At 45.4% G+C, this 26,540-nt stretch overlaps 1 protein-coding gene across 2 annotated transcripts in view; it reads left to right on the top strand.

The window, feature by feature from the left end:
* Positions 1 to 4,472: 4,472 nt before the first annotated feature.
* PLEKHD1 (pleckstrin homology and coiled-coil domain containing D1) overlaps positions 4,473 to 26,540 on the top strand; it is a 29,821-nt gene continuing 7,753 nt past the window's right edge. For both annotated transcript variants that reach the window (XM_082284212.1, XM_082284213.1), the window contains exons 1-9: positions 4,473 to 5,098; positions 5,234 to 5,589; positions 13,002 to 13,095; positions 14,017 to 14,106; positions 14,616 to 14,692; positions 19,459 to 19,550; positions 22,148 to 22,200; positions 24,274 to 24,368; positions 25,299 to 25,392. In XM_082284212.1, coding sequence (XP_082140338.1) covers positions 5,441 to 5,589; positions 13,002 to 13,095; positions 14,017 to 14,106; positions 14,616 to 14,692; positions 19,459 to 19,550; positions 22,148 to 22,200; positions 24,274 to 24,368; positions 25,299 to 25,392 — 744 coding nt within the window. In that variant the 5' untranslated portion in view covers positions 4,473 to 5,098; positions 5,234 to 5,440. The remainder of the gene's footprint in view (positions 5,099 to 5,233; positions 5,590 to 13,001; positions 13,096 to 14,016; positions 14,107 to 14,615; positions 14,693 to 19,458; positions 19,551 to 22,147; positions 22,201 to 24,273; positions 24,369 to 25,298; positions 25,393 to 26,540) is intronic.

Genomic DNA, 26,540 nt, shown 5'->3' with positions numbered 1-26,540 from the left:
GCCTTCTGTGATCACAGCAATGGTAGGTGTAAAGGAAGCACAGTGTGTATGCAAGAGCAATATTGGTCTCTGTGTGCGGGGCATTTTACGAACTTCAAATGAAATAAATATGTGGGTTGGCCAGTTCTGTTTTCCTGGATATGTATTTATTGTTTAAAAGTTAAGCCTATGAATTCTTTCCCTCTTGTGACCCAAGAGAACAAAGTGGGTAGAAACTGGTGGACCACAATCAGTATTGAAACCTTTGCAGTTGAGAATTGCTTTGTGCATAGAAGTCCAGCACCTAACCTGGTTTTAGAAACTTGGAGAATTCAGATATACTGACCGGTGTTGGAACAGCCTAAGGAGTGTCCTTCTCCAGAATGGGTAGCCCTGGATCTCATTTGCTTCTTGCTGGATTTTTTTGTCAGATCTGAAGCATGCTGGTGGTTCTCTGGTTGTTTGCCTGTTTTAATATGTAGAGGTATTACATTTTCCCCCTCCATTATTCTGCCAAAGAAATGCTAACAAATCCTTCTCTTTTGCAGGACTTTTTGGCTGCCCATGGTACCCAAACTACTGTCCTGGTATATGTATTCTTGTGATGTTCTGGATTTAGTACCAGTGTTACACATAAGGAACAGTGGGAAGTCAAGTTACCTGCTTAGATTCATAGAATATCCTGAGTTGGAAGAGACCCACAATGGTCATCAAAGTCCAGCTCCTGGCCCTGCACAGGACAACCTCAGTCAGATAAGGACATTGCCAGGTCTGGAAGCTAAGCCCTGGGATACTGAATGGTGCTTCCATGCCCTCGTTGCAAAGGCAGCACTTTTTCTATGCTCAAAATTAACGGGACTGAGTAAGCAATTGAACTTCCCCCAGAAGAACTGCTCTGAACCTTGTCTCTGATCTCTTTGGTGGATCTTGTGAGTGTCTGGGCATTATGGGGTGCAAAGGACAAAAAAGTCTTTACAAATTTTTGAGCTGTCCTTTACATATCCCATGCTACTCACCTGGCAACTGTATCATGGGTAGTCCTCGACTTTGATACTTCCTATGCAGAAAGCTTCCAGCAGCACTGGCCTAAGCCATTGCTGCTCAGCTGTGTCACCTGCTCAAGCCATGTCGTTGGTAACTGCTGTTGCTGTTGTCACATTTGGGATTGAGTAGAATTATGTTCATTTACAAGCAGGTAAGATGTAGCTAAAAGGAGATGCACTTGGAAAGGTAAATAGAAATGGAGGTGGTGTCTGTTCCAAGCAGCAAGTCCACCAGCTCCGAATGCTGTTACAAAACCTTCGGGAAAGGTTTGTTTTTTCCTGTCCCTCTGTATGGAGGTTCAGCCACTCCTCCTGCTGTGGGAAGTAGCACTCCCATGGCTGCTGCACTCTCACACGTCCTCAGAGATGGGACTGGGATCTGACTGGCTGTGGCTGCTGGAGCAGCGTGGCTTGCAGGCATGCAGCACTGCCCTTCCCCAGGGAGGAAGGGAGTGTGTGGCAGTGGATTCATAGTCTATGGAAAGAAAGAAAACAAGTAGAGCTGTATTTATTCTCTGCTGTTGGACAAGTTGCTGGTTGGAAGCAGCCTATTTAACTATTGAAGCTCCAAACATTTTCTGTTTGTCAGCCATGTGATCACTTTGTATTTAGGCTTGATGGGGGGAAAATCTGGTGCCTCGCAGGAAGCCTGTGGGCTGTCTTCTAGAGGAAGCTTTCAAATGTAGCTGACCACTCTGATGTATTCTGAAAAATGGCTTTTTAGCAGAAATCTTTGTTTAACAAAATACTAGAGTAAATGAGTTTTCTTCCAGAAGAGATCTCTTAGTAGAATTAAAAAAAAAATAAAATTATCCCCTTTTCGTGCTGAGAAAAACGGTCATTGACTATGGTGTCAGTTCCTGAGAAAACTGCCTCCCAAAAGCCAAGTTATGGGGCTGGCTGATTGCTGTCAAATCCCTTTGCTTCAGTAAACTGATAACCTTATTTTCTGTCTTCCTCTAAGTCTCCTGAAGTTGTGCTACATCCACAGCAAATGGTTGGGTTAATATGACTCCTGGGCCATCCACCATTAATCTGAGTGGTTTTGAAGGGCTGGGACTGGTGAAGGGCTTTAGCTGGAAGAGGTCACCGAGACCACATAATTCTTACCAAGGGATGATGTCAAATGGGGTTATACATCTGTAAGGGTGATGTCAGATGGGGTTGCAAATCTACAGAGGCATTTGACTTTAATGCCATTTGCTGAGCAACTTTTCTTTGAGTTCTGCAGAACATCTCTGACTTTCCATCTGACACTGAAAATTTAATCATGTGCAAAAGAAACATGCTCTGTCAGTGTATCTCACTAGAGGTGGGTTGATGTTAGTTGTGATGGTAGTTGCTTTTGCTCTATTTGAAATAGCATCTGCACACAACTGTGCACCTAGGAAGCTGGAGCATCACTTTGAGGGGTACATGTGACATTTTCTCTTTGCAAGAATGATGTATCATAAATGAAAGTGGAGCTGGACTTCTCCACATTGTTCAGGTACCTGCTAATACCTCCCATAATTGCTAATGTTTCTCAGGGTTAAAAATGGTTATGGAACCTATCAGAAGCTGTAAAAGGAAAGGGAATCTATCTTCCTGGAAGGTAAGATCTGAATCTCTCCAACTCTGCAGCAGGTCCGATCCATGTCAACTTACTGGCCCCAGCCCAAGAAGCAGTTTGTTCTTTTCTACATAACACAGTATTGAAAGGCTGCCCAGAGCATGAAGGTATAACTTTTCACTTTAAAAAAAATTTAAAAATACAAGCCTCCTCAGCAGCTGAAGTTAGCCACTATGTGTCTCCTTAAACTGAAAGGGAGCATCTTTGGACTGGAGTGTGGCCTGTGGTGAAGGCACATGGTGTAATTCTTGAGCATGTCCTGTGCAGGGCTAAGAGTTGGAGGTGATCCTTGTAGGTCCCTTTTGACTCAGGATATTCTGTGAAGAAGTGTTATTTCTGTATAGCTTGCACTGCTGTCTGCTTCAAATGTTTTATTTTTAGCAAAATTTTATTGGCTTGATGTGTAGGAAAAATAAAGACAACATATTAGCAAAATAATTGCCATACCAGTGCAGCCTTTTGCTCCCCAGAAAGGTTTTCTTATTAAAGCTCCAGTGCTTTCTCTCAAGGATGTACAACTGTGTTTCCCCTTCATTAGATTAGTACACACATAAAGGAAATGTTAAAAGAGCCACTTTTACTACAGATTACTGTGTCCTGACACCAGCAGTTAGAAAATTCACCTTGCTGCTGTCTACTGCCCTAGCATTACTGGCCTGTCACTTGACAAAAGCAAGTTGCTCTTTTCCCTGGACTGTTGACTTTAAAGAACTTGCTGTAAATAGTCAGTGCCTTGCTTGTCTTAGAGGCCTCCAGAGGAAAAAAAAAAATCTCACTTTTTGATGTTCAAAGCCAGAAACCTCTTTACTCCCTTGGTCTGTATAAGGTAAAAATAAGTAAAGAATGAAAAATAAGTAAAGGATGAAAATCTGTTTCTCCTGACAGCAGTGACCTGAGGTGAGATCTTTGCATTGCTGGTGCAGTACAACGGCAGGGGCATTAGATCATCTTTACATGGGAGCTCTGTGGCTTTTCACTGCACATTTATAGAGTAAAGTGAGGCCATAGGGCCCAGAATAATTTTTACCCTTTGTGCAACATAATTTGAGAGAAAATTTTCCCTCTCCTGATTATGAGTAGTATTTCCTTCTTAGTGCTGTGTATGGAATGGTGTCTATAGCATTAATGCTTCTCTTCTGCAGTGCAGTGTTATATTCAAGAGTTAGAGCTCAGGTGAGATGGAGGCAGTATCTGCTGCTCTCTTCTCCACCCTCTGCCTCAATAGCACTCTGAGATGGGACATGTCCCATGTCTGGGACCAAAAAGGTTGGTCAAAACCAGGGTGAGAGAAAGTAACAAATTGTGGAGTTTGCTGGCTCCCTCATCTTTTGATCAGCTGTGACTTTTATCAGGGACCTGCATCTCTAATTTCTCTAATACTGAATGCAGTCTGTGAACCTGAGGCAGGCTGTCTGCATCTCCTCTCTTTAAGATGCTTTGCAAGTGCCTCTGACTGAATAAAGCTAAGTGAGCCCATGTCCTGTGGTGTGACCTGGCCTATAGCACATCCCAGGTTTCTGATTGGGAATGGGAAAGGACCATGTGTCTGCACTGTGTCTCTTCTGAGCAACTGCATTGGGAAGGGCTGACATGCAGCCATTATGGCATCAAAATGGATTCACATAGGATGGCACAGGTTAAATCGGGAGCAGACACCTCAGCATCTGTGGCATACACGCCATACAGTGTGTACGCATCTGTACTGGTTATATGATATCCCAAAACCTCAGATGCTTTAGCAGCTAGGATTTTCCCTAAATTCTAATCCTGGAGGGGAGGGAGGACGCAGTAAAGAACAATATAATGCTAATCTGCTTTCCTGTGGGCATTACAAAAGATAGGTTCTTTTGGCTAACGGTGTTCGTATCTGTGCAGGGAGAAAGGGTTTCAAGAGCGGAACAAGGACTTAGGGAACCAGATTAAAAAGCTTGCCGTGGGAGTACTAAGCAGGAGATGAACATGGACTTACCTGAGCTGTGTGATATATTCCTATGTGTCCATGTTGAGGCCAAGAAAGAGCTGGTACCTAAGAGGCAGGGCAGAGGCTGTTCTTGCCACATCTCCAAGATGCAGCAAGGCATGAAGGCAGGCAGAATTTTATGCTCTAACTTTGATCAGCAATGGCCCTTTAAGGCAGAGCAAGGCATGCAGTATGGACACTGCCCAGTCCAAACCCAGCAGCCACGTGAACTCTCCCCAGGTGGGCAGTGCCAGGCTGGCACAGCAAGGGCCCCCCTCTCCCCCTGCCTGCGATGACAGAGGGAGTCTGATTGAACTTGCTGGCTCCCACTCTCTCTGCCCTAATTTTCCTCAGGACAAATCAGAAGAACCTGTCTCCAAGCGCAAGATTTTGGGAATATGTGTCAGAGATGCCTGTCAGTAAAACATCCGTCTTGCCCTAATTTCTGCATGGAGTGCTGCAATGTCGACTGAAATAACCTTCCAAGCTGGCTCTGGTGCAGAGGTATTTTGGCTTATGTTATTGCTGAGAGCTTTCTTTCTGAGGAGCTCTTTCTGGCTCTCTGTGTTTCTGATGTCTGACTCTCTTCACTCTTCTTTTTCCCTTGGGCTGGGATGTGTGCTGTTTTCAATGCATCAGGAAGTAATACGCAATGAGAAAACTCTCATCATCTGTGCATCAGGGAGAGAATTACTGACTGTGTGCTGAGCAGTCAAGTTATTGATTCAAACCAAAGCCCAGTCTCTCTGTCTGCTGGGCTGGTTACGTCCTGCTGGTTCATTGCATTTAATCGGATTCCCTGAGCTGCCACGCAGAGGGGGAGAGTTAGAACCAGATCCATCTATAATGTTCGCTTCAAAATCCAGTTCTGTATCCCCTTCTCCGTCCATGGAACAGACGGATTCAGATGCTCTGGACATCAGCACCAAAGTGCAGCTGTACGGTGTGCTCTGGAAGAGACCCTTTGGGAGGCAGTCGGCCAAATGGTCCAGGAGGTAAGCCCGGTTGCTGAGGGATGCTCGGATGAAACACAAAGCCTAAGGGTTCTGGGATAAGTTAAGAGCCTGAGTGCTTGACTCTTCAAGTGCAGCTAGGCAGAGGCTGGGGTAAAACTTGGGGCATAGCTTCCCTGCTGTTCTGAGTCTGCTTTACACATGTGGCACCCCATTGTGCTCTCTTCTTTATCTGTTCAGACTTTGTGCTATGTGCACTTTAGGGTGGGAATAGAGACTAACTGCCTCCTCTGAATAATTATCTTATGAAAGAGGAAGAATCAGCTCGTGTATTTTGCCCCTAAACTGCCTTTGTTCTTTTAGCACTCAAAGCTCTTTGAGTCCTTTGGGTGCCAGAGGCAAGGGCTGAGCTGACTGCATGTGGGTCTGTATGTGTGTGTGGTCTGCAGGGGTCTGTGGACCAGCTCCAGTACTGCTGTGCTGCCTGACAGTGACAGCATGCTTGGAACAGCACATGCAGACTCTTCCCTGGGGAGAAGGTGGCTCTGAATTCTCTCCCATCTGGAGATGTAAGGGAGTTGTAAGCTGCTGTGTGTTGTCTATCAGCAGCCAGGAAGTTTGGAGCTGGAAAGCATTTGCCATAACCTTTAACCAAGGACAGAAGTAAGTTCTATAATACTGAAATGGTGGATCAGTTTAGAGTTGGTGTAGTTTCTTTATGGAAATCACTGAATCTCTGGCACTTATCTTTTGTGGGTAAGTACCTCTTTGCTGTAGTCTGCAGTATAGATACAAACCATTTCTAAATCCAGCTTTCCCAGCTTTGCTCTGTGTAGTAACCATAGTGCTGCCCAGTCTGTGAAGATGGCATAGCCTGACAAAAACATTACTTGGGAAGCAGCTTTGTTTTTGTAGCAGTCTTTGGCCTGTGTGTGGGTTTTATTCCCTCCCCTGCCAAGAACAGCCTATTTTCACCCAGAAAAGAATTTGTGCTGATGCTCCCTACTCAGCTCCCAAATATTGATAAATAAATGAATTACGTCTGGAAACTAATGTGACTGTGTTATGGAAAAGAAGTGGACAGAATAACAGAGGGGAAGGTAATTTGCCATGGAGGAGACTTTCTTAAAAGGCTCTCCCTAATAAAAATTTCTTGCAGGCAAATGGCCCATCTCTGCTCCCTCTGTCATTATTTATTTAGTGCTGTTCTATTCCTAGAAGTCACCCCCATCTTCAGCAAGTGGTAAATATTTTAGTGATAGCAGCTAGGAACAGAAGGGGAGGTGACTGTGGGTCAGGGATGATATGGAAGATTAGTTGCAAGCACAGCAGCTGAGGGTCCTGGGGGACCAGACACAGGTCAATGAGAGTTGAACACAGGGAATCTGTAGGGTTTGGAAGGAAGTGGGTACTGGAGTAAAAAGACTTGAAGAGAGGAGCAATGTGTTGTTGGTTGGTTTGTTTGTTTTATCATGGGAGAGACTTGCTTTAAAGTAAAATAACCTTGCATGTTATTATAACAAATGGTTATGGGGAGATGAGCAATTCATTCATTTCCCCTTCTTTCCCCCCAGGCCCAGCAACACATAGCTGGTCAAGTGCATTTTTTTATGAAAAGGAGATGTTTCCCACTCCAGATAAATTAAGAAAAAAAATTGATTTTTGCTTGATGTCATTTGGGATCTGATCTCTGATAAACGTAGGTTTTGTCCTGAAATCTTGGACAACAGTACTACTCCCAGTCCCAAGGAAAGTCTTTCCAAGATATGGGAGATAAAACAGTGTGTAAGGGGAGGATTGGTTTCATCAGGCCATGAGCCATGAACATAGGTTCTGTGTGGGAGATACATGAAATTTACTGGCTTGATCGCATTCACTTGGCTGTAGCAGCAATGTTTCTGGAGAAATTGAGAAGAAAAGCAACTGTTTAAGGGAAGGATGGAATCGGATTAGATAATAGATCAAGGAAAAAGTGTCCAGGCGTGGTGTCCAGTACTTTGGTGATGGAAATCCCAGGTTTTGGAATTTCACATCGTCCCAGCAGAGGTTATGCAGGGAGCAGGGAGGGATAGCAGAGCTTTATTTTAGTCAGGGCTAGATCTGATGGCACCTGTGGGGACAGCTGAACTTGACTAGAGGCAGCTGTTTGAAGCTTTTCAGTCCTTCCTTTTGCCCATGCAGTGGTCTACTCTGAAGCCCAAATATTTGTGTTCTGCCTCAGGTACTGTCCAAGAGTGGGCTGGATGCTTCTGGCACTGGACCAGTGTGGCTGTGTTTATGTGCAGGGCTGACATCTGAGCATGCTGCCTTTCAGAGCTTGATTTTTGAAATGCCATTAGCAGCACCCTGATGCCTATCTCTTAAAGAAAAGAAGTTCTATTCCTAATGTGAATTTTCTTTCCTTGTAAAGAAATATCCTTCCAACAGAGAAGCAACTGTCTTCTGAGTTTACTGGTACTTTTGACCAGTCTAAGATTGGGTCACTGCTGGAGCGGCTTTGGAAAATCATATTCTCGGTCCCTGATTTATGATCCTTCTCTTCCTAACAAACTGCACCCCATTCTTCCTTCTAATGCATAATAAGCAATTTAGTCTCTCCTGCTACAAAAGTTTTACTGGTAATGGCATCAGCCTGGCATGGAGGCTGGAGTGAAATGCATAATGTGCGTACCTGCCCTGGATATGGCATGAATAGGGTGCAGTAGCTTTCCAGGATGGAAGTGGCACCTTCTTTACTATGAATAATCCCAGTCCCATATAGGAGTGTCATGCTCTAAACTGTCTGTTACCATCTATGTCTGAGACTTTGGGGTTCAGTGGGACAGTGCCAGGAGGGGCATCTGCTTGGTGGACAACTGAGTGTCAGAAAAGCAAGGTGGAGCATGAGAAGTTGAAAACAGGAGAGAACAAAGCACAAAATATACTTACATCTCTCAGTAAATCCATCAGAGATGACAAGCTGGAAGGGAGGGAAACAGCACAGTTAGGAGAGAATTTTTTTTCTTGAACCAGTCCTGTCTGTGGCAAAGCATGCATGTAACCTTGTTTACCACAGTGGCTACTGACAGTGGCTACTGACAGTGGTCACAGGACAGATGGAAAAGATAATTATTTAGGACTGCTTTCTGCTGGGAATCACACAGCTGCAGAGCAGTGTGTGTGTGTGTGGAGCACCGGGCAGCAGGGGCTGCTGAGACATCGGGGCTGCGAGAGCGTGTGCTTCCCTCTCGTCCATGTACGTAAACGTCCCACTTGCTGCTGGCTGCCAGGAAGCATCCACCTCTTCCTGCCGGGCACCAGGGCAGGAGGCAGGCAGGTGAGGAAGAGTGAGGGGCAGGTACTGTGGACACTGAGCTGACATGCTGATAAAGATCATTTGCTCATCAGTTTCCTGAGCTGTCCCCAGGGATAGAGAGCTGGGCTGATCTCATAGCTGGGATTCGCTGCTTGTGCTCCTGGACCGGTGCCCAGAGAAACGCCACCGGAAGAAAGGACCAGGGAGACTGCTGCAGTTTTATAGTGTAACTACTTCATCTGGGCCATTGTCATGTCAAAAACTTGTACAAAGATTAGCTAATTAATTTAATTAGCCCTCTCTGATACAAAGAGAGCACTTTCCCCTCAGAGATCAGGTATCTCAACTTGTCCTGTAGAGCTGTTGTTTCTGCTCTCAGTGACTCAGTGACATCTGAGTCACTCAAATTGTTCCTGTTCCTCTGCTATTCCAGTTTAATTACACTGTGGTTTCAGCGGTTTCATAGTGCAGGATCCAGCAGCAGGGATGGGTGACCAGAGCAGCTGACCACATGAATGGCTCTTGTATTACCTGTGCTGCCTGTGCCAGCCTGTCTCACCTCTCACAGCTTTGCTGCTGCTGCTCTCCAAGGTTTTGAACTCTGCTCTATTTTTAAATTGCTTCTTTTTTGCGTTCTTGTTTGTATTCAAAATCTTCCCCTGCCTTTATAACACTTCCTTTTCTTCTGCTGCCACATCTGTGCCTAATTCAGATACATATTCAGTGTCTTCAGTCCTCCAATCACAGTCCTAACTTGGTGTCTCCCCCCTTTCTCCCTTGGCCATCCTTTCCCTTTCTGCTCTTGCTCACCTTGCTCCTGCTTTACTCTTCAACCTGCTCTTGAGTCTTGTAACACTCTCCTCTATTCCTTTACTTGATGCCTCTTTTCACTATGCTGTGTCAATTGTCCCTGGGTTGTTTTATGGAGACTTTGTCCTGAAGGTCATTTAAAGTGACGATCTTGGTTGCTCAGGTGTTGCTTTCCAGGTAAGGATAGATGAGGGAACGTGATCTGAGTATAAATACATTATGCCCACAAGCTAACCAGATTTTGATGGTTTTCCTTCATTACTTGCAGTGGGATTTTGTTATTATTATTTTTTAAGCTCTTATTTTGTATATTTTCATTCCAAATCCCCATATTTTCTCTCCACATCTGTGAGGTCAGGGATCTAAAAGTTCATTTATCTGTGAGAGACACATCAATTTTCAGAGATTTGTGCTATATTTTGTTCTTATTTTTGCTTTGATTTTGGTTTCCATTGGAGCATAATCTATAATACGAGGATTATCAGCATTGACCAACAAACAGTACGTAACAAACTAAAGCCTGGCTTTAAAATCACACAGAGTTAAAGACCAATATCTTTACCTGTCTGGCAAATGTTTCTTGAGATCATTCAGACTGAAAAGTGTCGAACAGGATGAGTAGACTTTCTCCATGTCATGTGTGGTGTTGACTTCTGGCATCTCTAGATTCATACTTGTGCCCACAGCATCTGGTTCCCTCTGACTCACTGGACCAGACACAGGCCATTGGGCAGGCAGGTTTGTTCTTTTAAGATGTTATTTCTGTATGTATTGTGCAGATAAGGCAACATTTCCCTCTAAAAAAGGAAGTCCTCCTTGAACTAAGCATTAGAGGCGTAACATGAAGATGCAGCTACTCAAAGGAAAACTTTCTTATAGAGTTAATGACCAGAGGTGGGAGGAAAAATTAATCAGGAAGGCACAAGGCTTCTGTTCACAGAAGAAATGTGGACAGGAGGAACCAGGAACAAGCCTTGTCTGCTCTCTGGAGGTCTCTGATATCTGCCTTGGCCAGTGTCAGCTCTGGGCCTGCTGCAGGGGTCATGGCTGCCTTTGCCATTAATGCAAATATCTGAAATATCTGAAAATGCCAGTCCTTTTTTCACCCAGAGGTGAGACATCAATTAATCCACTCCATCAGTAATGCATCCCCCAGAGATGTGCCCAGTGCCTCTGCTAAATGGGCAGGTGTCTTGTAGTTGAGCAGTTCAAGTATGGGACAGCCACCATGGGCAGGGTCACCCCTTGCTTTCCCAGCTGAGAGAATGTTAGATGCAGCTCCTCTGGGAGGTGCACAGGAACAGGAGTCTGGGCTGGAATGGAGGTGGTCCCCTGGGTGGAAGGTGAATAGCAATTGCTCCTACTCTGACGGCTTGCTTGACAGGCTGCACGGTGAATGAGCACCTTTTCAGTCCTCTACCTACTAAATAAGCTCAGCACAGAGGAGTGGTTTTTGCACTGAGTTGTGCTGTTCTGCTTAGAGAGATTTTGTCAGGCTGTGCTCAGGAACAAGAGGTGAGGTTGGGCAGTCAACCACGATGTCCTCAGGGTATCAAATGTGTCCTGCTGAGGAAACAAAGTGCCTGCTTCTCCCCACCTCTGATTTGAGCATAAACAGGTATAGATGAGAGGATGAGGAGAAGAAAAAAATTGGGGAACAATAACTGCTGCTGGTGGTTGTATGTTCTGAAGACTTCTGGATATAAATATGCACGTGTTCAATGACTGTCACTTTTAAACACTTTGGAGAAGATACAAAGTAGGTCCAGAGCTTGAGTTTGCTGCAGACTTTCAGAAGTTTAACTTTGTTCTGCATTTTTTTATTGCCCCAAGAGCCCATGGTCTCTGTTTCCATGGCATTTGGCAATTTCATCTGTGTTGCCAGAGCCACAGCAGAAGAGCAAGAGATAGAAGCTGATGGAAGCAGTAAAGCTTTCACCCAAGAAAAATAATTATAATAATTATTATTAATAATTATAGATATAATTTTATTATTCTGGTGATAATTATCTGCCAGCTTCAACATCTTTCTTTAGTTTTTGGAACTAAACTGGCACTGCCTGTGGAGGTCTCCTCTTGTTCTCTCCCAGAAACAAGAGGGTTTCCTGGGAATGTTCTTATTATTCACAGAAATGCCTTATCCCTTCCAGTTTCTTCATGATCTCTTGTCCTTGGGACCACGTGAAAGTGATTTACACAGATGTGGTTTGTGAAGTGTAATAAGGCATTTAAAAATAATTTTCACCTTCTTGATTTTCACTTTCTTCCCAAATCCCTTTCTCATGTCAGAAAATATGTACAAAACAGTACAACACATTTTCTTTGTAATTTACTCTTTTGAAACCTCCCTACTAAAGTTGTCCCCATTTTTCTTTTCAGCTGCTCTTCATAATTTTTGAATGCTGCAGAGATTTAGACCAAATTTAAACTAAGTGAGGTATCTCTCGCCTGCAGAGTGCATGCAACCTCAATTTTTGAAGAGAGGAGGGACTCTCCCAGGAGCATTTCAAAAATCCAAATAAGTTAAAGGTGGCACTCCTTTAATCATTATTTTGAGGACACACTCCAGTAAGTTAGAAGCTCGGCTTAAAGAAGCTGTGATATTTTGTGGCTGCTGCACAATGATCATCGGAGCATACCTGAGGCTAAGTGAGCAGAACAAGGCATATTTTAATGTTACAGATATGAGGAAAAAAAAATTCTATTTCCTTTGTAGTTGTGAAGGTCAGGGAGACTTTGCCAGGTGCTCTGCTTAAAAATACTCTCAAATTTATTTCTGCTCCTGAGTGCTTTGGTGGCCAGTTTTTTGCCTCAAGAGTCACTTGGGGATGCTAGGCTGCAATTCTGTGTTAGAGTGGAAACACTTCCCTTCTGGCTTATGCTGAGATGGGAGGGAAGAGGGTGGCAGGCAGCAGATTGCCAGATGAGCATTTAGTTGCTCTTAACCCATGCGAGAGACCCTTGAATAAAAGAGAAGCTCTCTCCAACAGGTTGAATTCAACACACGAGCTAGAGAGAGCACACATGTAGAGATGGCAAAAGCCTGTGGTCCTGCCTGGGGCACAGAGCGCTGTCCCTGTGCCCTGTGAGCACACGGTGCCATGGTTTGCCCACAGCTCTGGTGTGTGCGTGCTGGGGTAAGCTGCAAACACAAAGTGCTTGAACTTGGCACTTGCTGTTAAGCACCAGCTCTCGGCTGTGAGCAGAAGTGAGGCACCTCGCCTCAGACTTAGGTGGGAGTAGTAAACTCTTCTGCTCAGAAAGCAGCTTTAGTTAGGTGGAGATTTCCTTGTGCTGTGAACCACAACCTCCATTTCACCAGAATGTATTTCCCTTCTCTGTCTTAAAGGTTCTTCATCATTAAGGAAAGTTTCCTGCTGTACTATGCTGAGAGTGAGAAGAAGAGTTTTGAAAGCAATAAATACTTCAATATCCATCCCAAGGTGAGCAGTGTTTGCTTGCACAAGGAGGGAGTAATTCTGTTTCTAGCTCCCCCTCCCCCTTCCTCCATGGGCCCAGCAAGTGAAGAAGAGATAAGTCCCAATAAGTCACAAAGATCTCACAGGTCCAGGGAAGCCTCAAAAGAGAAAGAATCGCATTGGTACCTTTCCAGGATATTTAATGATTTAGCAGGCATATGACTTCTATTTTTTTTACCTGATAGTAGATATATTTCCTTGTTTTCATGATCTAATCAACTAATCTTGTGGCTATAAAAATACTGCTGGCAAAGCCAGTGGTGGGGTTAAGAGCTCCATTTGCCTCTTGTTCCTAACCTGTACTTGCACTCATTAGGAGCTGGTAACCCACATGTCCTCAGTTCTGAGGAGTGGCCTCTGTAGCTCTGCTGCCTGGAGCTCCACAGGGGGACCCTGTGCTCTGAGCCTGCTTTTGTCCTCTGTAGTCACTGGAAGCTGATGTAGCACGTGAGCTTCCAAAGGAGCTGATTTCACCCATCCTGGTTGGGGGCAGCCAGCTGCCTGTGTGCCCCCATGCAGCACATGGGGGTTTTGACTGCTGTCAGTGACACTAACGAATGCACAGCCTCTGTCATGATACCACACTGAATCAATTGGGAGATCCCTTCCTCCCTGATGAAAGAGTTTCCATGTTCTAGCTAACAGCTTTCCCTCCATGGTGAAGGCAGGACTGCCATCTTTACCCCCTTTCAGATGCTGGCTGGGAGTATCCTGGTGGTGATGAGAGTCCCTCTGCTTTTCAGGAACTGTGTGTATTGCCCCTCCTGGGGTAGCCAAGGCAGGGCAGTGGCCCACAAGTGACTGAGGGTGAAAGTTCAGCTCCTGATTAGTTGATAGTTATATTTTATTTTTCTGACTGATTAGAGTGCCCTGGTTTATTTCCAGGGTGTCATACCCCTGGGAGGCTGCATCGTGGAGCCCAAAGAAGAGGCCAACATGCCTTATGCCATAAAAATCTCTCATGAAGACTTCCATGTAAGTATATTTCTTTACTTCTCAAAAGCTCCAAACCCCACAGAACAGGTTAATGCTGATGAGCAGAGCTGTATTGGCAGTCTTTTCCCTCCCTGCCAAGGTGTGCCTACCCTCCCTGGACAGACTATCCTGAGAGCAAGGGTGACTTAACATCCCAAGTCCCCTCAAGGTTTTGCTGCTGCTTTGACAACCAACAAGGAAACTTGCACTTTCTGACACCAGGTTTTATGATACTAGCAGACCAGTAGACACATTCTTAGGAGCCCTAGAGCTCGTGTTGCCCTATCAGTATTATTCTTACTGTGACTGTTTGCCTTGTGCACACTTCCCAATGTGTGGTAGGCCTAGGTCATATTTGCTCCTGTGTGATCCTGCTTCCCGTGTGGAAGACTGTGGTGGGCTCTCTTCCCACCACAGCTGTGTCCAGTTCATGCCATGAGTGCACAGAGGTGCATAAGGCACCAGCATCTCTAATCTGGGTTTTTTTCCCCTCCCCTCCCCTCTTCCAGGGTAACATTGTTCTAGCAGCTGAATCAGAGTTTGAGCAGGCTCAGTGGCTGGAGATGCTACAGGAGTCTGGAAAAGTGTAAGCTTCTTTCTATTCCTTACTTGCTTTGAACTGCTCTGTAGATGTGTAAAGGATAAAGAGGAAGAAGCCTGACTAGAAGGGCTATGGGGAGTCAGACAAGCTCCTCAAAAACAGTGAGAGCTTCACTTCCCTTCTGGACATGTCCTTTCTCTAAACAGGAATGCTCGAAAACTGATGCAAAACTTCCCACCTTGGTGTGCAATGTGTGTGCAGTATGGCTCTCTGCTCCTCCCCCCAGGCTGTCATCTGCCAAATGCTGATACACTCAGTTCACCTGCCATCCCTCTCTTGTGCCTCAGAGAGGTGGGACCTGAGTCTGAATGGGAGCCCTCCTGGTCCATTTTGTGTGGGAAGCGAGGTTTGCAGGCTTGATAAAAGTGGGGGTCAGACAACTCCCCCATATGAATTTGGGGTGAAGTAAGAGCAGAACAGGCAAGGCACAAAGATAGTGTGCAGCTGCCCAGATGGCTCTATGTCCTGCTATGAGCAGGGACCTCACCAGCACAGTACTGACTAATAACCATAATTGTGATGCAGTTCTGTGTCTGCGGGGTGTGCATTCCTTCTGCCCAGATCTGAGGGTGCTCAGGCCATGCAGCAGCAGGATTTGGCCTCTCAAAACAGTTTAATTGTGAAATGCAGAGGCAGCCTAAATCCCGGGAGAGGCAGTGTTAGCAAAGCATTTCCAGCCCACCTGCAGGGGTGAAAGGGTTGCATTGCTGTGTGCATTCAGCACTGGTTCACACTGCTGAGAATGCTGGACAGAGATTTGCAGTTTGTTGGCCTGCAACACTGCAATCCCCAGCACCGAGGAGCCTGACAGTGCAATGAGCAGCTGTCCTGCAAAACCAGAGCAGGCTCCTTCTAAATCTCAGCAGATGCAGGAAGAGAGAACACTTAAACAGGGATTTCACTTTCCCAAATGAGATATAGAAACTTCCTGAGTCTGTAGGGCAGAGCCTGCCATTCAGCTATGAGGCTTAAAGCAATGATGCTTTGCTCTGCCCTTCCTGGCTGCATTACAATCTGGGTGGTCTCCTGTCACTGTAGGGACAAAAGCTGTTTAACTTGTAATACCAGTGTGTGCATGTATGTGTACATGCTAAGGCAGTATCTCAGTTAATTTCAATGTTGTGAGGCTCAAAATTTTGATTTGTAATAAATGGGGAACCCAGTGTTATGGTGGATCATCCCAAGCCAAGCTCTGTGCTGCTGCAGTGTGCTTGGCTTTGGTGCTGGGGGAAGCTGTTACCTCCCTGGTAGTGTATGAACTGCAACACAAGGCTGTCCATTGAAATTTCATGGGAGCAGGAGTCCCATGGGACACAAGACCCAAGGCTGTGGTCTGCCACCCCCTTGGCATGAGCAGCCTTGGCCATTACAGAGGAAAAGTGACAGAGTTAGTTAGCCCTTGAGCAGTTTGGAGATTTTTATTGAATAGCACAGGTCTGCACTTGCGTCCACCAATGTTAAGCTCAACTATTGCCAAGGGCAATAATTTGGGACCAAGTTCATCTTTCAGGTGTGTGTGGGAGGGAAGGAGGAAGGCAGCACAACTCAGGAGAGGTACTCACAAGTAAGCCCTGCACTGCTGCATTTGTCACAGAGCCAGCCTTTTCTCTAGTCCATGCTTCAATATTCCAGCAGTAGCATTTAGAACAGAAGTAGAGAGGGGCTGCTATCATACAGCAGACCACCTGCACCTAGCTGAAAATCTGCCTGAGACACCTTCCCTCCCCTCTCTGCTTCTGTTCCTGCATCAGAGAGTGGTGCAGCTCCAGTGCCAGTCTCATCAGTGCTGATGGTAGCCTGCATGTGAGGAAAAGCACAGATTATGTGATTTAACGGGGTCAGGTTGGGAGCTAAACAGCAGTCAGAAAGGCCAGCATGGGCCAATAAATTCATCTGCAGTGAATAGAAAAGCTAAAAGAACACAGTTGAATTTTCTAGGCAATCTGTTATAATCCTTTTGTTCCTAGATGGACATTGTACTGCCAGTGGTACCACAGCACTTAGTTGTGATCATCCTGCTGTTTTTATCGTTATTTAGAGCTGACCAAAAAAACTACCCCAAAAAACCAAAAACCCACAAACAAATAACCTCAAAAAAACCCAACCAACCAACCAAAAAAACCCCACAAATCCAACAACTATAAAAAAATCCAAACCAAAAAAACCCAGTCCCAGAACAAACTCCATAGACTGCAATATGGAAATAGGCAAAAGAGGAAAAACAAACCTAGGCTGGGAAGTATCCTCTGTCCTTTGTTTCAATTTTGTCCACTGCCTCTTTACATCTGGGGTGGGTCATGTCTATGTGCCTGCACAACTGGTTATTGCTTCCACCATCACAGTCTGCTCGGTGATCCCTTCAGTTCTTCACTCCTTTCCAAGCCTCCTGCCCTGATAGGGAATTCAGTGTGGAGGGGAACTGATGGTCTCCCCACGATTCTAATGTGTTGTGGCTTGGACTTACCACACTTGCCAGATCGTGAAAGCTTTTTGGAAATGCACAAAGGCCTGACTCCCAGACTGCCAGGCTCTCTTTCCGCCCAGAAAGGCTTTGCTACTGGTAGTAGGGGACAGGGGCACACATACACTCTCTCTGTCCACATCAGCCTTCCCTGAACTGGTAGAAAGTAAACTTGGTGGGCAATGTGGGAGAAAAAAAATAACATGGTACTTATGTCCTGGGGATTAACGTGCAAAGTGTCTCCAAAAATTGGCTGTGGGTGCTCCCAAGAAAGGTAAAATGCAGCCAAAGCTAAAGAGATATTCCCAGTGCTGCAAAAGGACTGGAACAGACAGTGATTGAGATATATATGTGATGGAGGTTCTCTACAGCTTTGGGTTTGGTTTTTTTTGTCAGGCAGGGGCTTCCTACTTGTCCCATGAGCCTTCCTGGCCCTGTGCTTTCTGATACTTTAAGCAGTGTAGCTTTTTCTGATGGAAACTCACTTGGCAAGAAATACAGACTAAAGAAAGCTGTTGCTTGCCCCTCAGCTGAAGTCACAGCCTGTACCTCCCTGTAGCTGTGGTTACACTGGCACTGGTGCCAGCAGATGAAGGAATAAAAATGCTACACAGTGATATGAGTGCATTTTCTAAGTCACACAGCAGTGGGTGTAGTAACCTTTGAGTAACAGGGAAATGTCTTGTTAGTCTGGGGAAGGAAGGGAGCACTGAGAAGGTGAATCTATAAACAGACACCTTAGAGGCTCTAGCTGTTTTGAAGCTCTCCATGTAATCATACGATAAACTCTGTCGTTCCCCCCACTCCCATCTTGACCTGTTTGCTGTTGGCTTCTCTGGGATCAGATTCATCCTTTAACAAGGATTGTGAGTGAAAAAACACATTCACACCTACGTGTTCTCACTCAAGATGAAGATGTCTACCTGTGGGCAAAACAGCACCTTTTAAATTAGTGTTTTAGTTTCCTCTCTACTTTAGAAATATCCTCATTAGCTGACAAGAAACACATCTATATGCAAAGAGCTTGGGCTGCTGGAGCTGTGAGCTGCCTGGTCCCTGGGGTGGTGTGTGTCTAATTTATTCGCCTGGCTTTTGTAAGAGACAAAGTACAGGTTGCCTTGAAATAAGAGATTGCCAAATTAACACTTTCCAAAAAGCTACAATTTCAAATGTTTCACAAAGAGGCCCAGTACAGGAAGCTTTGCAGATATTTAATATTAATATCTGCCCTTAGGAGTTAACAAAGATGGCAGAATTTCTGGGCAACAATTGCTGTCCCTGTATGCACATCTATATAAACAGTTTGAAATAAATTTTATATATGTTTTAATGTTATGCATTTTATATGTGTAGATATTTTTTCTAATGAAACATGAATAGAAGTGAGCAGCAAACTCCATTTCTGGTTCTGTTTTTGGTTTGTGTGTCCTTGTCCTTGGTGTTTAATATCTGTATTAAAGCCTATCCTGTCTGTCAACTCAATCAGTAATGGGCATTTGCTCCACAGGCACTTTTTGTAGCTTGGCTTCATAAAGGGTTTAAGAGATGTTGAGATCCTCTGGTCCTACAATAACATAAGGTGCTCTTTGAATATGCCTGCTTCCTTTAACATTCCCTACTTGCCAGCATTTTGTCTGGCTTTTATCTCTGGTTCTTCATTGTCGGGAAAAAGCACTTGACTCACAGTGTAGGGCCAGACACCAAGTCCTAGTGGCTTACAGCTTTAGCAGAGGAAGGATTGATTGTTCCAGGATGGATGATGGATACCAGAAAGCCTGAAGGTAGAAGGCCATAAGAAGGATTCAATAAATGGGTGAAGTCTGAAGGGGAAGAGTGACTCTAACAGCAAAATATTGGAAAAGCTGCAGAAGACAATATCACTGACAGTGGGAAGTTTTTAGAGTTAAAAGCTGCAATCAGGTTCTAAAGCCTGTCATTTAAAGGGTTCCACTTACATCCTGTTGCAGTTGGAGGCTGTGGATATGCTGCATTGGTCTGGAAAGCCCTTAAAATTAAGCTCAGTGTAGAAATCTCCAAAACACTGAAAAAACCATTTGAATAGCTGTGAGGTGTTGACATACAGCTCATGTATTAAAAAAAAATAAATTACTGAATGCCAGGGAAATTTCTCTAATTCATTTTTGGAGAAAAAATTTAGGGAATTGCTGTCCCAACTGATAAGAGTCTGCATGTTTGAATTCCTTGGTAGTTTGCTGGGCTGAATCCCCTGTCCTAGCCTGAGGGACCCTTAGCTCTCTTACATTGCCTGCTTTCTGTCTGCTCTCCCTAGGACCTGGAAGAATGCCCAGCTGGGAGAAGCCATGATCGAGAGCCTGGAAGCTCAAGGACTACAGCTGGCCAAGGAGAAACAGGAATATTTAGGTAGGAAACTCTTGCTTTGAAAAGCCATAAAAGCCAAAATAGTAATTTTGCTTTTCCTGGAGTTGTCTGTGTGGTCAAGACAAGCAGCTACAGGTTTTCACTGGATGAAGCTTTTGAGTAGTCAGCAGCTGAAATTCAGGTCTGAAGGGAGTCAAAACATGCAAAAGTTAAGGTAGGATCTGGACATGTGTGTGGAGCGTGAAGGAGGAACGTGCTTTGGCCAGCATGCTGCAGTCCTGCATGGCTCATCTGTACAAATATCTGCCACCCCTGAGATGTTTGGATGTGCTGGTTTCAGCTGCTCACAGGCAAACAGACAATACCTTTGTCTCCCAGAATCAGACAGCACTGATACTTCTGAGGCTGGTCACAGCTTTTCATGCATGAGTTTTCTTCACCTAGCTGGTGGGTTTTTTGGTCTTACTCTACTTCATCTCTGTGTTTACTCACACTGCTCATATTGGAAGTGGGAGCATTTACATGGGTTTGTTTGAGGTATCTAATGGCAGTGGCTAATTTGTCAGTGCTCTCTCTGTAGACAGTGGAGAAAGAACAATTGCTCCAGATGAATGTAAAATAATTTAGGTATGAAGAGAGGTAGGTTATGTTGTCAAATGCCCTATTTAGGAACCAGCCTCTGCATGGCCTGGTATCTTGGATGCTCTGACTGCCTTGGGAGGTCCGGTTATCTCTTCCCCACGTTGCCTGTAGCAAGAGCCAAGGGGAGAGTAGCTGTTTTAACCCAGATGCCCTCTAAGAGCATTACCCAGGTCTAATAGACCTTCTGACCTAGGGGCTGCTGGTCAGAAGTGTGGGCCCAGTGACTTGTCTGGAGAGTTACCTTCTTTAAACAAGATAGCAGGAATTTGGGTGTTTCAGGTTGGTGATGCCTTGAGCAGGAGCTAATGGTATCTACTCCTATTAATCAAGCCACTGGAGGAGTCTTGAGGAGCTTTTTGCATTTCTGCATCCACACTGATCAGGGCTGATCTCACTATATGGTCTCACATGTAACAGTGATCATAACTCAAGTATGAAGGCATATTCACTCTGTCTATCTGAGCACCATTCACACATGCGAGGTGATGGATGGGCTCGTACATGAGGCAGGCAGGGAGAAGTGTTTCCACACCTGACAAAGGAAAAACAGGGGATCCTGAGAGGAGGACCTGAAGGAACAGAAACAGGATAAAAATTAGAAACAGGAAAGTTTCATCAAAACATTATTTTGCAACCACCAGCACAAACTAAAGGGCTTAAAAGACTAAAGAGGTCTTTAGTACGATTAAAAAAAAGGTGATGAAGGAATAGAGGAATACACATTGTGTGGCAAACAGGAGATATTTGGAATATAAAATATATTTTTCACTGGATTCTTTGGTCCATGACAAGAACATTCAGAACTGGTCAATTGTCATAGTTGGCTACTTTTTTTTGACAGGATCTGTCTACCTCTATATAAGTACTATCACTTCTGCCTCATTAGCCTTACCTTCAATGATCTGTGTCCATCCTGCAGTCAAGCTTTGAGGTCAGGCACTGTTGCTGGCAGCTGGTCAAGGTTCTCTGGAGGAACACTGCTCTGGGGAATTTCTTGAATCCACACTGATTTACCTTCCACCCAGATGGGATCCAGGTTTCACAGCAGACATGGACTTTACAGAAGCCCATCAAGTCCAGGGCTTGCATTCCTGCTAGCAGTAGTAATCCTGCCAGCAGCAGTAACTTTGTCAGGTTCTCAGGGAAACCAGTAGCATCCCACTTGCCTGACATGAGGAAGATAAAAGTGCTGTGGTGAATCTGCCCCTGCTCCTGTGGCAGCCAGGTGGCAGAGCTGAGAGCTAAACCCGAGGCTTGGCCATGAGGAGCGTTTCTGTCTGGGTTCCTGTAAGCGTGGCTGGAAGCTGCCCAAGGCAGAGCCTCTGAGCTTGGAGCCTAGCACAGCACAGGTGCATCAGGCTGCAGGGTGAGGGCCAAAGCACAGCCTCTGCTGGGCGTGTGTCTTCAGTGCACCAGAGCAACTGATGCTGAGGGGAACTACTCTGTACAGCAGCAGTTTTGTGGCTAAGTTAGGGATTGATTTCTGGGCTTGGCTGGGACATCCCAAGGTGACAATCGGGAGTTGGCAGTGCTGCCCAGAGGGTTAAGGAGTGGATGATGTGCTAGGCAGGTGAGGATGGGACACTGAGCTGCGGGAAAACTGACTGCTGCTACATGTTGTGTGACCCTCTGCACTCACTTGACCTTTCTATGCCTTGTTCCTTATCTGTGAAGCAGAGATAAGAATATTGTCCTGACTCAGCTAGAGGATGGTGAAGGTTGGTTCATTAATGTTCTTTAAGAACATTGAGAGGAAACCTTAGAAGGAATACAAAGCAATATGGTTGTTTAGTTTATTAAGTTATTTGGCAGGAGGGAAGTTACAGAATGTCCCATTAGTGCCATCTCCATCTTTGGAACCTCCCAGACAGATACACACGAAGGAATAGGGAATGCTGCATTTTCAAGCTTCAAAAAGTCAGCATTTCTTGTTTGTAAATATCCCAAGGATATAAAATGTTTTTCTCTGTGCTTGGACTTCTTTTGTGTGTTTGCAGATAAACTAATGGAAGAAACAGAAGAGCTATGTCTGCAGAGGGAGCAAAAAGAGGTGAGTTCATCACAAGCCAATTTCCTTCAACTGCCGTGTGGCAGGGCTGAGAGGTTGGGAGTTGTTGGTTTGAAGGCAAGTTCAGGGAGAGAGGATTGTGAAGGCACAAGAGTCTCCAGCCAACCTCTGGGCCCTGTGGATGAAGAGAGGAATAAGATCTGTGTCATGAGATGGGTTGTGGAGATGTATCCCTGCTCCCTTTCCCTGTTACTTTCCATGCAGTGGGTTTGTGATTATGTCTCCAGGGGGACCAGGGAGGAAGATCAATCAAATGAAATTCATACTCACTGGACTGAATAACACAATTGTTACTTGACAGATTCAAGCAGATGGTGGCAATTAAGACCCATCGCCACAGTTAGAAAGCAAGTAAACAGATACTGTTCTAGCATAAGGATACTGTTGTGAGAAACAAGGAGCACAAAAACCAGTGTGGTTTGTTCTTTGGACACAACAGAGATGGGAAGAATAAGAAATGTTGCACTAGGGAAAAATCAAGAGAGCACTCCCCTAGATGTGACTATTATACCTTAATTTACCTTAGAATAGAATGGTTTGGGTTGGAAGGGACCTTAAAGATCATCTTGTTCCAACCCCCCTGCCATGGGCAGGGAGAGACATCTTCTGCTAGGCCAGGTTGCTTTATCAAGTTTATAATTGTTTTTCAAACTATTCCTAGCTTATAATTCCTTAATATAATAAAAGTAGCACATCCTCATGTTTACACCAAATCTCTACTGATTCTTAGAGCACCATCATAAAGTCACAGCAAGACAGCTGTGCAAGTGGATCATCCCATTATGCTGTAGGCAAGTCTGCATGGATATAGACCACCATGTTACAACCTCGCAAAGTGCCTCGTGCTCTTCTCCAGCTAATCCAAAATGACTGTTGCTTCTCCTTAGGAAAAGGTGGCAATGCTGACCTAGGCTTCTTAGGCCTATTTTTTCTTGCATACATTTCTGGAGAGCTAAAATCCAAAAGTGGCTTGGACATTTGCTTAGGGCTAAGCAACTTCTGCCTTTGCAGAGAGACATCTCCCTCTGGTGGGGTAGCCTGCTGCACAGCTACAGGGAGAGAAATGAGCTTGTCTGAAGATCCTGGAACAAATCTCTGCCCTTCCAAAGTCATGCACAGTAACTCCATTGCCCACGAAGAGCAGATGGCACTGGGCTCATTTGAAGGAGTTTGATGTTGTGAAGGACTGAATGTAGAGCTCACTGAACTGTGGTTTCACCCTCTTGGGAGCCTGAAGGCTTCAGAGTAGTATGTTGGGAAAGCAGCTTGAACCATGTACCTGCACCATAGAGCAAGGGTCTTACCATGAATTTATCCAGTGACAGCACTGTTTTGTGACTGGCATGGGCCTGTTGCAGGAGTTCTGCACAGCAGCTCTGGCTGCAAGGGGACCTGACAGGAGAGGGACCCTTGCTGAATTTTGGTCCTGTCTTTCTCCATCTGCAGTAGGTCTCAGTAGAACTGCTTTCTCTAGACTAGGGGAGGAGACTGTTTCACTGCGTGAAGGACAGCTTGTGGTATTTGGTGCTCTCTCAGCATGGTTTTATCAGCACAAAGATAGTGATGGGCTGATTAAACTGTGCAAAGCTTTAATTGAATGGTTTGTTTTCCTGCTCCAGTGGGGAGTGGGAAGAAAGGCTGAGCTGGCAGAAGTACCACACTTCAGGCACAGCAGTTCTGGGGCTGCCGCATTCTGGGGCTGCTTGGCTTTTCTATACCTGCACATGTGGGTGCCTGAAAATGGTACATACAAGTGAGTCCAGCATTCGCACGGAGTTTTGGACCTTCCATCTATATGTGGCTGAGCTGACCTGTGCTGGGAGCATGTCTGGGACTTCCAGGTACTTGGTAACCTGGCTGGGACTTCTGGATGTCTGAAAATCCTCAGCCAACCTCAAATCCTTCTAATCGCCCCAGACAAAAGTGTGGTGAAATCAGACACCCTGTAGCTCTACACAGCTTGGGTTAAATGCCATGTTAAAAGTCCCAGGCATTGTTAACAGCCTCTCCTAACTGTGTTGGCTGAGCACATTCCTGTCTTCCCTTTTGGAGCAGGAACTTGAGCGTCTGAACCAGATCCTGGAAGCAGAGAAGCAGCGTTTTGAAGAGGTGGTTCGGGAGCTGCGGCTGGAGCAGGAGGAGATCAGACGGTACAGCAGCAGGGCAGGAAAAGGACACAAACAAACACACCGGGCAAAAGTGATGCTGTGGTGGTGAAGCAAAACAGTCTGTAAAATCCACCTATTTTGTGCATGTAGGAAGGAGATGGTACATTGACCTAAACAGGAATGGTTGTGGGCTCTTTACCTGCATTTGCTATTGCTTGTGTGACCAGTAGAATACGCTTAGTTTCATTTTGCACTCAGGCCTCCAGCAATTTAATTTCAAAGGGCTGGGACACAAGCAACACCCAGATTAGTTGGGGTAGCATGGCAATGGACAGGTGCAAGATAGGATTTCAGAGAGGCAATTAGCTCAATTGACTGAGCAGCCATGTGGGGTCCAGACACCTGGATCTGAATTTCCACCATCAGCTGAATGACAATGGGTGTATGATATTGCCTCACCAAGACTAGTTTTGTCATTTTAAAAGTTAACTATGAAAAATATGAGCAGCAAATGTATTTAGAAAGAGAAGGATCCAAGTGCTTTGCCCTGAGTGTTGAAAGGGCATTTTTTGCTATGGTCCTCGGTTTTTTCCCCCTTTTTTCTCCCTAAATAACATCTCAGAAAAGCCAGTGTGATTTTGCAAACCATTTTTGTTCTCATAGGCTCTGCTTAGATGTGGCTGCCCTGTCTGAGCTCTTTCAGTTGCAACCATGGCTCTGCCCTTGCTGGAGAAGCACAGTAACTGTTGGGGTGGGTTTGATGATCAGGAGGCACAGTGAAGTTCCTGGACACCTGTAGTGTGTCCAAGGCAGGATGTGATGCTTCCAGGCAAACTCCTGGCTCTCCAGGACTGGCTGTACCAACCGATGGTTGCAGGTCCTGCACCAGAGACCCACAGCCTGCATGGCCTGGGCGCGGTCTGTGGGGCGATTGTTCCCCTGCAATAGCTGTCACCCTTTTTGCTTCTTTAGGGAGCTGGAGCTCACAGCCCGCTCCCTTAAAGGAGTGGAGGAAGAAAAGAAAGAGTTGCGAAGCCTGACACAGTCCTTACAGAACACCCTAGAGGTGAGTGACCACTTCTCCCCTCTGAGTGACAGCATTTTGGTCTGAAAGCAATGCTATCCCATGGAATGAATCCAACATCTGCTAATGCCAGAGTTGAAGTGCTGTACAGATGAACAGGCTCATTTGGTAGCTGATATGAACACCAAAATCCCCTGCAGAAAAGGATGAGAAATGACACAGAGCACAGCTGAACCAAAATTTTCTCAGCAGTACCAAGTGATATGGTGGTAGGACAATAACCATAATAAATTGCAGTTTGGGAAGCTTAGGTGGAACACTAGGGAGAGAATTTTCACCAGATGGGCAGGCAGGCAGTAGGAGAGGCTGAGGAACCTTCATCGTGGACTTTTTTCAGACTGTAGACAGCCACAGCTGCCCATATCCTGCTGTGCTGACAGACTGGCTCTGAACAGCAGGCTGGACAAGAGCCTACTGGACCTCCTGACTGTCTGGTAGAATTTGAAGCAGCAGAGGGGCATTCTTTGTTCACAGAGGGAGCATGATTCCCGAGGAAATAATGTACTACATGGAAATCTAGGAAACAGTGTCTTGAGGTATTAAAATCTTTCGTTACTGGTGGATTTGTGGAAAGTGTCTTTTCTAAATGTATATTTGTGAAATTTCCACACAGTTGGCATTCTGAAGCTGCAAGGTCATCCTTAATGTTTGTGTCAGATCCTGCAAGTTTGTCCAAAAATCTGTTCCTTTGGGCTCTTCTCATTGCCTGCAGTTATGGGTATGAAGAAAAGAACTGGAAAGCTATGGAAGTACCATTCCTGCCCTAGCTGCACACTGAACACTTCACAGGCAAACAGCATGCTGTGTCCTATTGCCTGCAGTTAGAAGTACCACAGAGGGCGTGCCTCCAGTTCCCACTAAGGAGCAAGCTGAGCAGGGAAGGCGCAGGGAAGCTGCATCTGTGATGCAGCAGGGAAGCACAAGGTTCCAGTCCCTGAGCTGTGTCCTTACTAGCATAACACATCAAAGGAGCCTGCTGGTTCACCCCTTCGTAGCGAAAGCTATGGTGGAGGCTTGCTCCCCATGAAGCAGGTATGAAATGAAACCCAAATTTTATTATTCCTGTGTTTAACCTGAGTGAGGCATGTGGATGTAAGGACGGAGGGACTCAGTAAGGAAGAACCAGGCAG

This window comes from Coloeus monedula, assembly GCF_965178545.1.
Source record: "Coloeus monedula genome assembly, chromosome: 6".
NCBI classification, from domain to species: domain Eukaryota; kingdom Metazoa; phylum Chordata; class Aves; order Passeriformes; family Corvidae; genus Coloeus; species Coloeus monedula.
This window is presented reverse-complemented; position numbering and strand designations above follow the sequence as displayed.